The sequence below is a fragment of the Drosophila guanche genome, unplaced genomic scaffold (assembly GCF_900245975.1).
Source record: "Drosophila guanche unplaced genomic scaffold, DGUA_6, whole genome shotgun sequence".
Taxonomy (NCBI): domain Eukaryota; kingdom Metazoa; phylum Arthropoda; class Insecta; order Diptera; family Drosophilidae; genus Drosophila; species Drosophila guanche.
In genome coordinates this window covers 1,763,965-1,776,105 of record NW_022995752.1, presented here as the reverse complement: position 1 = coordinate 1,776,105, position 12,141 = coordinate 1,763,965, and the positions used below count along the sequence as shown (strand labels likewise).

General features: G+C 41.6%; 3 protein-coding genes across 3 annotated transcripts; 2 read left to right on the top strand and 1 right to left on the bottom strand.

Annotated features, from left to right (window-relative positions):
* Window positions 1-579: 579 nt before the first annotated feature.
* LOC117587901 (FAD synthase) lies at window positions 580-1,247 on the top strand. Its single transcript, XM_034278879.1, is given in 3 exon segments — window positions 580-947; window positions 950-1,009; window positions 1,012-1,247. Coding segments are annotated over 3 exon segments (588 nt in total). The 5' UTR covers window positions 580-619; the 3' UTR covers window positions 1,212-1,247.
* Window positions 1,248-1,549: 302 nt separating this feature from the next.
* Window positions 1,550-2,435, bottom strand: LOC117587729. The gene is made up of 2 exons (XM_034278647.1): window positions 2,223-2,435; window positions 1,550-2,165 (listed from the first exon to the last, which is right to left on the bottom strand). Exons 1-2 carry the CDS (start codon window positions 2,318-2,320, stop codon window positions 1,646-1,648), a joined length of 618 nt encoding a protein of 205 aa, XP_034134538.1. The 5' UTR covers window positions 2,321-2,435; the 3' UTR covers window positions 1,550-1,645.
* Window positions 2,436-3,599: 1,164 nt separating this feature from the next.
* On the top strand, window positions 3,600-10,741 carry LOC117587929. Its single transcript, XM_034278915.1, has 2 exons — window positions 3,600-4,002; window positions 10,184-10,741. The coding sequence occupies exon 2, from the start codon at window positions 10,351-10,353 to the stop codon at window positions 10,627-10,629; it is 279 nt and encodes a 92-aa protein (XP_034134806.1). The 5' UTR covers window positions 3,600-4,002; window positions 10,184-10,350; the 3' UTR covers window positions 10,630-10,741.
* Window positions 10,742-12,141: the final 1,400 nt, after the last annotated feature.

Below are 12,141 nucleotides of genomic sequence, written 5' to 3'. Positions count from 1 at the left end.
ATCAGAAATTGCCGAGTCAAGAAGTGACCAAGTTTTCCGCTTTACCCAATGGCAGCGTCGATTTTTTGCACTTTCAACAGAAAGCGACATTTACAAATATTTCCTCCACTTTTTATGGGCCACAGAAAATTTGTTGAAGAAACAATATTTCAGCTACTACGGCACGGCAGATTTGCAAAACATAATAAACGAAAAATTTGGTTCATTTTTGGGAGTTTTTTCTTGCCAGTTTACGGGAATATTTATTTATAAATTTATTTATTTAATAATGCAATTTTTTACTCACTGAGTGTACATTTTATTGGATCAAACCTGAGACTGTTGCGGAACAGACAATGACAAAAAAGAGCGGATTGAAAGCATTTTTTTGATAGCAGTCTTTTCTTTAGCGAATCTAAAGAATAAATCGCGAATATTTATTTATAACTTTATTCAATTATCTTTTATATTTTTCTACTCACTGATATTGCCAATTTTTAGTGAAACAAGTCTAGCTGCTTCTAAAATGTCATTTGTTGCAGCAACAGATTTGATTTTCTGTATCTGCTCAATGAAACCCTTTTGTTTGAAATTCTGGCGAACAATATTCCAGCAACCATTGGGCTGCCGCTGTCGCCGCATGCACATACCCCCGGCGGAGAATTCACTGGACAGGCGGTATATGTTGGAGTTGGCCAACGAGACAATTAAACGGGCTCTGGAGATTTACCAGCCGGCTGAGATAATGCTGTGCTTCAATGGAGGCAAGGATTGCACTGTCCTGTTGGACCTTTTGGCTAAACTGAGCACACCATCGCTGCAGGCGGTCTATGTCAAGCGTGCTGATACATTCGAGGAGCTGGGTAACTTCGTCGAGAATTGTGCGGAGCGCTATCAACTGCAGATCAAGAGCTACGAGAGCGCTCTCAAGGTGGCCATTAAACAGGCGCTGGGCGAGCACCCCCAGTTGCTGGCTGCTCGCAGTTGACGGAGATGGTGCCCAGTGACAATGGATGGCCAGCAATGATGAGGATTTTCCGCTGCTCGAGTGGAGCTATCACGACATCTGGAACTATATTCGAGATCAGAAGTTGGGCTACTGTTGCCTCTATGATCAAGGCTACACGAACCTCAATCCAAGTCTATTGTACTATGACAAAGAGCATGGCAAGCAGATCTATAGAGCTGCCTATGAGCTGCAGAATATCCGTGATGAGAATGGTCAGGCATAAAGCGGATTATAAAATACCATTTCTCATAAAATAAAAACCATCCAATTCGTGTCAGTCGCTCAGAGTGTCTCGTTTCGCTGCTTTTATTTCCCCTCTTGAACGCTCCAAAGTCCCGAAACGGGCCATGGTCATCCAACTGGAGCAGCAAGTGTCAGTTAACTCTTCGACGAGGCCTCGTTTTGGCATTTCCCGATTTGAGAGCACGTGTATAAGAGAGCGTATAAGAGGTGAAAAGCTGCGCTTTTTGTGGTAAAAGTTTAGGGTGAAATATTGAAAGGAGATTATTTGTTTGTAACTATTTTTAATGCAGTTTATTTGGAATTTATAGAATTTTGTTTGAGGGTGGTAATAGGTTTGGGAATTTCATTCAAATATTACAAATTGAACGGCCTTTTAGCGACTGTTTTTTTGTTCAAGGAACATCTTTACGCACTTCATTTCAGTCCCTTTATAAAGTATACAAAGTCCTGCACATCCTTTGGTTCTATACCATTTGGGCTTGATGCTGGTGCTGGGGTTGTCGCCTCCTCTCCTACCAACTGATTGTTGCTCTTTTGGAAGTACTTCTTGGTGGCCCTTTCGATTTTATTATCCAGCCTTTGATTTGCCTCTAATTTCCTCTGCTCGTCCTCCAATAGGTCGCGATACACTTGCAGCAGATTACGTTCCTCGGAATGGTCCAGCCAATCGAGCAGCTCGCCAATGGTCTTGTCGTGCCTGTGAGCCATTTGATCATCGAAGGGCGGCTGCTTCCGTGTGGCGAACTGGGCTCGATAGCCAGTCTGGTTCTTTGTGGGCGTAAGACTGACCCGATACCAATGCTGATCCTTGGGATCCTGACCGAGCAGAGCGTACTCAAAGTCCGGTGGCGATGTGTTTCTCTCAGTATCCAGACTGTTAGTCGTTGAAACCACACTGCTGTTCTTGCACTCAGTTGCTGCTGTTGGGCTTTGGCTGTGGGTAGATGGAGTTTTGTTTTCCAAATTTATATTTAATTCGAAAAGAACATACCCCAATTTATTGTATCTGGCTACATCGGTGGGCAGCGCGTTTCCTTCGCTGGCCATCAAATAGAGGAGCAATATTCCCAGGTTTGGTTTGTGCCACATTTCAACAGATTTCGCTGAGTGAAGCTAATTTTCGACGGCAGCTGGTTATATACGATAGTCTATAGTTCATTTGTTCTATTTTTTATTCTTTTTCCATATCTCTGTAGAAGTGGCTTCATGTTCAGCGTAGCAGACGACATGAAAATGTAGCTTAAATGATTTCGATATTCTCCAAAACGGAACTTCTCAGATATCCATCACTCGCGTTGGAGCCGTCACGTTTGGGGTGTGGATTACAGCTCCAGAGCTCAGCTCGTAGGTGATTTTTAGTTTATGTTCCGACTATAAGATACCCTTAAACGATTCATAGAAGAAATTAAGTTATACAAATATTTAGCAATAAGTTAATGCAGGCTAACAGTCTAGGAATAGAAAATTCCACCAGTTGCATGCCGTTCGTGAGTGCACATAGTCACAGATAAAAATTTCAAGTGCTTACTCAGCTGCAGACACAACCTTTAGTGGGAATATGACAACTATAGGTCCAATTACTACAATTATAGATCTGCAACAGAAAATTTGTCACGATTTCTGGGTTCATGGGGGAAAGTCAAATTCGATTCGCAGGCAAAAATACAATTTTTTAAATGGATATTATGGTTGTGTTCGTTGATTCCAGGATTTTTAAGATACTTGAGCTATACCTTATTTACCTATTATATTCCCAGATAATAATAAAACCCAAAAATCTTATAAATAAGTTACTATTGCGGATCTGCCAGGGAAGATTAATACATTCCCCCTTCGATTCAATTCGAACTGTAAGTTCTTGCCTGTTTTAATTTGCATTTCGTTGATTTTCCAGCGAATGGACTTGTGGCCACTCGAATTTGTTTGGGGAAATGCCACTTACCGAAGTCACTTCCTGTCTGCTTCGCTCTTCTTACCTGCCTCTTTTTCTTTTCTCTCTCTCAATCTCTTGCTGTGTGAGTGTCTCTTCTAGTAGTTGTGGCAGCATTGCCAGCAGGGACAAATGCTATTATCAGTGAAATTGGCGACCTTTCTAATGTGGGTAAACTCTGAAGAATGTTAATCAACAAAACTACTTTCACTTTGGCACTGACCCGCTCTTTCACTGGGCCTGCGCTTTCGGCGGCTCTCTCTCTCGCTCGGGGCAGCAGCTGGAGCAGCACAGCTGTTGTGGGGGGACCATTGCCGATGCCAAAGCCATTTTGCGCGCGCACTTTCCCAAGGCAAAAAAAGGAAACCCGAGACGCGTATCACACATACGCACGGTGACACCGCCGAATGCCAGCTCTCTGGTCCTCGGCCCAGCGCTGCACACTCAGTAGACAATCTTTCCTCATTTCGTTAACACACTCACAGCACAAACCAAAATCAAAACCAAAAACCAAGAAGAAACAGCAACAGTAGCTAAAACAAATCCAATTCCCCATTAATATACATAGTTGAAATATATCTATATACACATAATAAATATATACTCGTAATTCACCGTGCAAAAATATAACCTAAAGAGCTTGAATGTTTCCGTGTGTGTAGTTGTTCTTATCAACTAAATGTTAAATGTGTTAAAAATAAATTAAACTAAATTCAACTGAAATTTAATTAAATTAAATGCCAAAGTGCGTGTCAAGTGCAAATAGCAGTATATCCTCCTCGCCTCCTTCGTCGTCATCTTGTTGTTCTTGTGGCTGTCGTCGCAGTAACTTTAACCGAAAGTATGTACAAAAAAAATGTATCTCTTATCAGGCAGGCACTTCGTTTGTGCGTGGCACTTTAAGGGCACAAACAGCCATCAGCGGCCTGATCAAATTTCGCCACAAAGACGCAAACAAACTGCACGGAATTTACCAATTGAACTATTTCGCTTTTCATTTGTATTCGCTTTTCATCGAATTGGTTTTCACCTCTTGCTATAGCTTGTGCTCTGAGTAATTACAGTGTTTGTTTCTTGATAAAAATTCGTATTGTATGGTTGATGGGCTTTGTGTCAATTGTTTCAGAGTGCTGTCGGGGTCGCTGCAAAGTTGTTTAGCCATTTGATCGGGTTCTCTAGGTGGAAAATCATTTTGTTTGCTAGCTACACACACTCTTCTTTGCGAATAACTGTTGCAACCTGAGATGAAAACTAGTTGCGGTCTCGTCTTAAAAACTTTCTAAATAATTTACAGTTTTCCCAGGCCTTGGAAGTTATGCTCAAAAATGATCAACAATTGTACAAACTTAGGTAAAAATCTATTTGTATATTTAGGTACAGAAAGAAATCTGTGTGAAGAGGCGGACATTTCTAGAATGCCTATTTGTCTATTTATTCCGTTAAGCGTTTGGAAGTTTTCCTTTCTGTTGCGGTCTGAGGCCTCATCTATTATGTAGTATTTTTAATTTAATTAAACTTGTACAGCGGTTGTCCGTCTATCCGTTTGTCCGCCCGTGAGTCTGTCCGTTCGTTAGTTCATTCGTTGCCTGCGTGTTCAAGTGGCGTGTAAAGTAATTTACCAACCCACAAACTTTTCGTTTCCGTTTAATTTTTAGCGCAAAACAAATAGGCAATTGCGGGAACCAACCAAAAAAAAAATAAAAACAAAATCCACCGAAAACACTATGCAAGTCCTTCAGAATGTGCTTCTGAGTAGAGGCGAAGGCTTCATCTGAGTTTTCGTTGACTTAGTTAAGCGAAAGAAAAAGTTTTTCGCCTGCCCATTACTTTCGCTTTTTGCACTGCAGTATGTTTCCGCCCCTGCCCTGCGCCTTGTCTAGGTCGAGTCGGGAGGGTCTTCACTTGAGGTGTCTACGGAGTGTGTATGGGGGCGCGGACTCGTCCTTCAATAATTTTGCCGTTAGCTTAGGTCTTACACAACCACCTCAATGGTGGTTGGCTGGCTAACTTGCTACTTCGACTCTTAATATTAAAATTGTTGAGATACGATGCAAGAAGAGTAAAGATGCAGGCACAAAATTACTAGGGAAACTTGTTGCAAGAAATATTGCAACCGTTTGATAGAAATTCATAGCATGATCCGCTTTGATACTCGTGATGATTCCAATAATCTGAAATTAAAATAGCAGCGAGAGTATAAAGTTTTTCTGTGTTTTGCACATCGGCCATTCTGATAGAATGTCCTATAGCAGGAAAGTGGAGATACAGAGAGAAATTGTAGAGGCAGAGACAGGAGGGTGTACTGTACTGTGGGTGCCATAAAAGAATTCCACCCACTTGGGGTCCGGTTTCCGAAGTCGTAAATTGTTGATGTTGCTGTTGCTCCTGCTGCTAGAATTGTTGTAATGAATACAAAACTGGCTTTTAACTGCCTTTGCCCAGCTACTCCTTTTATGCGACTTTTTATGCATGTCCTGCAAGGTAGTGCCAATTCCAGTTCCTGGATTGTTTGGTCTCCACCACTAGGTGGAATTCGCCCACTATTGTGGCAGCAACAAGAAACTTGTTGAGGCACAGTCACCAGAACAACACACAGTTTTTTTGGCACACACCGTCCATTCATTGGCTTTAGTATAATTTTAAGAATTTTTTTTGTTTCTTTCTTTTGGCTGGAAATGATTTCGACATTTCACTTTTGCAATTTTTTGCCCCAGCTCCTGTCCTGCCATTTGGCTTTTTGCTCGCTAAAGCAACCAGTGTTTTGCATGAGATAAGCAGCTTGACCATGGCGGGAGCGGAGGAAAAGTCTGAAGCTCTCCATCCATGGCCCAAGGACAGACATCAGCTCGTCCTTTTCAGGCGGCGGCGGCACGTACGAGGACGAGGACGAGGCGTGCCCAGCGAGATGATAATTTCGTTGAATACACAACTTGGCCCATACCCTCTCAATCTCTCACTCTCTCACCGTCACTCTCTCCCCGCGTAAGCTGCGTAAGGCGGAGTCGGGGTCGGGTGCTTTGGGAGTGCTAAGTGTCGAGCTGATATGCAAAATAGATATAAGAATGGCCAAAACAGAACCGAAAACACACATTTGGATAAAAGTAAAATAAATAAATCTACTTTCAAGCGAAAGAATACAGAAAAGAAGTACAGAAAAAATGTATACAAAGTATACATGTATACATGTGAAGTAAGCATCCCCGAAAGAGCGGATAAATATTGAAGATTTCGTTTCTGATTGACTTATATAACTGTTCGATAGTTCGTATGGTAGAAGAACGATAGCTGTGCGAAAATATTTGAAATAACAGTTTGTTTCACTTGGACCTACAATTCAGCTTTTAAATGGCGCTTATGAGGTTCTCTCTCTCTCTCCCTATGTATATGTAAATATGTAACGATGAGCCCATGAGATCACGTTCTTTCCACTTTTACTCGGCTGAAACCATAAACACGGCTAATGATCAATTCTCGATCATTTAGAACGGCAAGTGTTCCTTTTGTGAATACATTGTAACAGTAAAAAAATGCACCTCTTAGAATTTCCACACGTAATCCTAATCGTTTTTTATAATTTTTAACTGATTTAAATACCTAAAAAAAAGTATCAAAAGTACTGCCGCTCACGTAGACTTGTAGCAATGATTCGTACCAATACCAATGTATTGCAATGTTCCGTTTAGTCTTAAACGGATTTAAATAGCTAGAAAAAAGTACCGAAAGCAAATACAATGTAGATATTCGAATCGTTCCGTCCCGTCCCGTCCCTGTTCGTCACTTTTTTTTTACAGTTTAGCCTCGGTGATTCATTCCAATCTATGTACATACCATATATTGTCCAGTTCGTTTTGTCGTAATCTATTCAAATGAACCGTGAACGATGTAAAAATATATAAATGGACCAAAATCGTCCCAGTTATTCAATCTCCCAAACATGAAGAAGATGCTACTGCAACTTTTCGTCCTTGCGTTGCTGGGCTTGCCCAAGCAGATGATCCAGAGGAGCCAGAGTGTGTTTTAGAAAGTGTTTACAAGAACTGTAATCGACACATTGAAAAAGTGTCCCCCTGGACACTTTCCTTTCCTTTTGAGAAGGAAACGTTTCCGACCCCATAAAGTATATATATTCTTGATCAGCATCAATAGCCGATTCGATAGAGCCATATCTGTCTGTCCGTCTGTCCATCCGTCCGTCCGGCTAGTTCTCAGAGACTATAAGAGCTAGAGCCACCAAATTTTGGCTCCAGACTGCTGTATGCTCACACTGAAACCAGTGTATTCAAAAAATTAGCCCCGCCCCCTTCCGCCCCCGCAAAAGGGCGAAAACCTCCCAAACCTGCAGTTTTTAAGATAAAAGAAAACTAAAATCGCCATTCCGTAGGGAATGACCATATCTATCGGATCACCAAATTATTATATTATTATTATAGCCAGAATGAAGAAATTAATTTGCAATGGCTAAACCCACCCTGTCCCGCAGCTTTTGTTGTTCATTTTACATTCTCTCATTCACACTCTGCTTCTGCTTCACTCGGCTTCTGCCTCTGCCTTCCCCCTGCCACTGCCTGTGCCGACTTTTAACCCACCCCGTCCCGCAGCTTATATTTGTTTTTTTTTTGTTTGCGGGCGCTGCGTCTGCCTCTGCCGCGAGTCTGCAGTGTGTGGGTCTAGGGAAGGGTGCGAGCTAAAGGAGCGTGTTGGTGTGAGAAGTGTTGTAGATGTAGATGACAGATGAAGAAAAAATTTAAAATTTGACAAAACACCGCTTAGGTGCAGATGTAGTACTGAGTGCTGGGTATAAAAGTTGTGACGCGTAAGAAGCGTCTAACTTCTCGTTAAATAAGTGTTTAAGTATGTAGCATGTAATCTTCCACCTGTGAAATTCCTAATAGCTGCCTTAACCGTACGATTTCTTAGCATTAAGGCTTAAAAAATTTTTCTTTAAAGCGTGACGGAAAGTTATTTGTTCAGTATAATTGGGGGAACCAATTGAAATGTCTCAGTAGAAACGTATAAAGCCAACTAACCTCTTTACTGCGCAATCGAATTCCCGAAGATGAAGCTGGTGCTGCTGCACGTTTTTGCCTTGCTCGCTTTCCTGATGGTGGCCCAGGCCCTGGAGTGTACGCCGCCCAAAATTGAGTTCTGTAACGCATGCCAAGATCCCAAGATAATATCAGAGAGCGCGCTGAAGGAATGTAAGCCCGGCTACCATATAGTGGAAGGCTTTTGCCAGACCATAAAGACGAGCAGGTCAGCCGCAAACTGTAAGCCCGATGAGATGAAGACATCTGATGGAAGTTGTCGCAAAAGGAAGAGAGCCTTCAAGCGTTGTTCCCACATCTTGGAGCCCAAACGCAAGAGAAATGCGGGTAAAAGGCGACCTTAAACCCCATATCGAAATGGCGTCAAAGAAAAACAAATCACAAGGCCATAAGGCTTCCATGAGTGTTTTAATATTAGCTTCAGGCTTCAAGTAAAATTTCATTAAATAGTCAGAGATGTTCCCAAGGCTTTCTTTTTACCATAAAGGATCCATGAGTGGATTTAAATCGATTATGCATTAATCTGCCAGCTTCCTTCCATTCATCCAATGCTGACATTTGTTTGGCTTCCATTATAGGCCCATTGGCAGACACTAAGCTGAAAGCTTCAAATTAGTCAACTTGATGGGATATACAAGGACGAGTATATGCACATATGTATGAGTATATATACATATATAAAAGAGTATTTATATTATTTCTGTTTGCCAAAGAAGGGCTATAGTCTCAGGCTTTAATGCTAGTGGCGAATGCCAGAGCCAAAGGCCAACATAAATTTGTTTCAAAGTCATTTCGTGGGCGTGTTGGCCACGCAATCACATATGGGTCTGTGTGGCCGCGCCAACGCCTGTATGTCCCAGCTTGAAGTGAAATCCTTTTTGAATTTCTAGTGACACTCTGCTACCAACTGCCAAGAAGACAGCAAAAGTTCAGGCAAAGTCCAGCAAGCAGTTGCAGTTGCAACTGCAACAAACCCCAAGAGGCATAGATCGAAAAACAAAGAGGGAACCAACAACAGACGAGGACTTCAGCTGTACACTGTCTTTGATTAATACCGCTGCCTAGTACCTACCAACAGTTGTTGGTATAAACAAGCCAGGAATACACCAGGCTGACACGGGCAGCTCTCCCGAGTACACTGCGCGCGCACTCAAAAGCAGAGAAGAGAGACAGACACATCCAGAGAAACAGAGAAATTGTGGGAGAGTGAGAAAGAGAAAGAGAGGGTGAAGGAGGTTTTCCCACAGGACCTGGGGAAGCAGCTGCTTGGAAACCTGTCACCGTCGTTGTCCATTAGTATCATTCGTGTGTGCCACAGAACGGCAACACACGACACAGGACAGGCCCCAATGCAAGAAGCGCTAAATTTCGCGTCAAATGAAGTGAAAAGTGAAAGTTGGCAAAAGTTTTGCAAATTTATTCCTCCTTCTCCCTTCCAGGGCTGACAAGCCCACGTGGCTTTTCTATGCTATTTCACAGTTAGATTGAATTAAACTCGTTGGCTTCTCGCCCTCTTTGGCGTTGGCCATAACAAACTTGCAGTGCCACAGCCTTCTGCCTCATCCAAAACGGAATAACTCCGTGATTAAGTCAACTGTTTTAGCCACATAAACCGAATTTCATGGCCAAGAAAATGAACTATATAGAAAGTTTGTGGGTTCTGTGAAATGAATTAAGGCTTCTTCTGGGATGATGATTTTGTTGATCTGGTTGTTCTGGCTTGAAGTTACTCAAAGAATTCATCTGCTGCTCATAGATTTTTCCATTTAAATTCCCATATTGTTGGGTCAACTTTTTCCCTCTCTTTTTCTGCCTCATTGACCAATCCTTTCCATATTCCTTCAGTCCACTGTGGAATTTCCTTTTAGGTTTATCCCTATACATTTTTGGCTTAAAAAATGTTTCTTCAACTTGCGCCAACTTTAACTAAATTTTTTTCTTTTTCGCATTTTTTGTTTGTAAATTACACTGATGAAGGAAAAACCGATCATCTGCGGCCATGAAATCCGCTGACTTTGATAACAAACTATAAACTGCATGGGGGAAATGAGCACACACGAGGATAAGCAATTGTGAAACTGTGAAAGTGCAATCAAATAAATTACCCTAACGAAAAGTACCAGCGGAAAGGTCAACCGAGGAAAATGTGCATACAAAACTGCGACAACATCAAAATCTGCGACAGTAACGGCAGCCACCACCACCACGACAAAGCCCAAGACAAAGTCGCAGTCGTCAAGGGTGGAGAGAATAACGTCATCCCTACCACATCCGACAAGGACTACGAGAACTTTAAATTCCAATTGCAATTGCAGTCCGAGCTGAACAGGAAGAGGCAAAAGCCAGTCAAACGACCCAAATTGTCAAACTTTAAGATTCTCTTGTGCTGTTGCTACTTCATCATTATAGTCCTGATGATTTAAAGAACTGCAATAAAATCCACACATTTACATCTAAAAAACTACAAGCAGATTCAAATTAAACAACACATAAAACAATTATAATAGAATGCTACATTGTAAACTCGGCCTAACTTATAAAGCAGGTAAAATGTTATACATTTTCTGTGTACTACTACCATTATATTTTAATGTACATATGTATGTATGTATATGTATGTATGCATGTAAATATACATAAATACATGTACATATGTATGTATTTTTCATATTACTGTTCTGATAGTCGCTCGTTGCTATTGCCATGCTCTGTGATCTGCTGATCTTTCTACCTGCCCTCTCTTTTGTGCATGTCCGATCGACGCATGCATTGCACAATCGCTTTCAGCAGCAACAACAACACCCATGCGTCCACATTCTGCTAAAACAACTCACGCTCTTACGGGCCTACGCTCTCTCGCTCTTAAGCTCTCGGGCAAATGCAAGAGACTTGCATGCCAAACAAGAAGTAACCAACGGGAATATACTTCACTCAGTTTTATTGCTTGTTCTTTTTGTTTTGCATTGTCTGCACAGACTTATTATCTTTAGTTAATTTGTTGTGCTCGTTGCCTTATGCCTGTGCAGAAAATAGTGGATCCTCAAAGCTAGCGTGATGATATTTTCTTTAAATTATTGGTTTTCTACAAAACTGTGATTGGAAGCTGTGATTGATGGCGGAAGCCATCGAAATAGTTTGTATAGAAATTTATCCATTACTCATTACTTATTCAACTAAACCGCATCGGAGCTAATCTACTGAGCAAGGTCAGACCAAGCCGCCACTTTTACCATTAGTTTTAATTTGTCTGCTTTAGCGCCACTCCTTACCATTATTTATCGAATTATCTAATTTGCTGTTGTGAGTGTGGCGGCAGTTCGATTTATTGAAAATAGCGCTAAATTGATTTATGGCACAATATGTTAGCGCCATCTATACACGCATTACGCAGACGTTCTAGACTTCGCTTTATTTGTTGTCCTGCCCCCCGCTGATTACTCATAGGAAGCGCAGAGGAACATTTCATGAAAATTGATTTTACACTGCGACGAAGTTCAAAGTAAACTGGGGGCTGATATCTGCGAGCGTGTTTTTAAGATACCCTAGAAGAAGGTACTTTGAAAATGTCAATTTGAATGCAATGCAGACTTTTTAAAGTCAGAAGAAAATGAAAAAATTTAAGATAGATACCCTTGGATCGAGTAATAATACAAATCTACCATACGGCGAATTTCGATCCGCAAGGGTATCTAAAACCTGGTGGACCAGAGCCCAAATAAGCTTTTATTCAGATTTTCAATTCACATTGCTGACCTACATTTCGGACATGTGTGGGCGAGGTCCTGTTGTTGTTGTTGTTGGGGCTTGTTGGTTTCGGTACAGGCCACAGGTTTGCACAAAAAAATAGCATGCCGCAGGGCATAATTTATGTGGCATGCAAATGCGTTTACGGCCAAAGAAATTCATTAATCCAACGAATGGCAACAAAAACGAAT

Excerpts from the sequence above, each read along its gene's own strand:
- LOC117587729 (XM_034278647.1), bottom strand. The coding sequence starts at position 2,320 with ATGTGGCACAAACCAAACCTGGGAATATTGCTCCTCTATTTGATGGCC. Across the intron at positions 2,166-2,222 it reads GCCAGATACAATAAATTGGG|CCAAAGCCCAACAGCAGCAA; the intron begins GTATGTTCTTTT and ends ATCTACCCACAG.
- LOC117587929 (XM_034278915.1), top strand. The coding sequence starts at position 10,351 with ATGTGCATACAAAACTGCGACAACATCAAAATCTGCGACAGTAACGGC.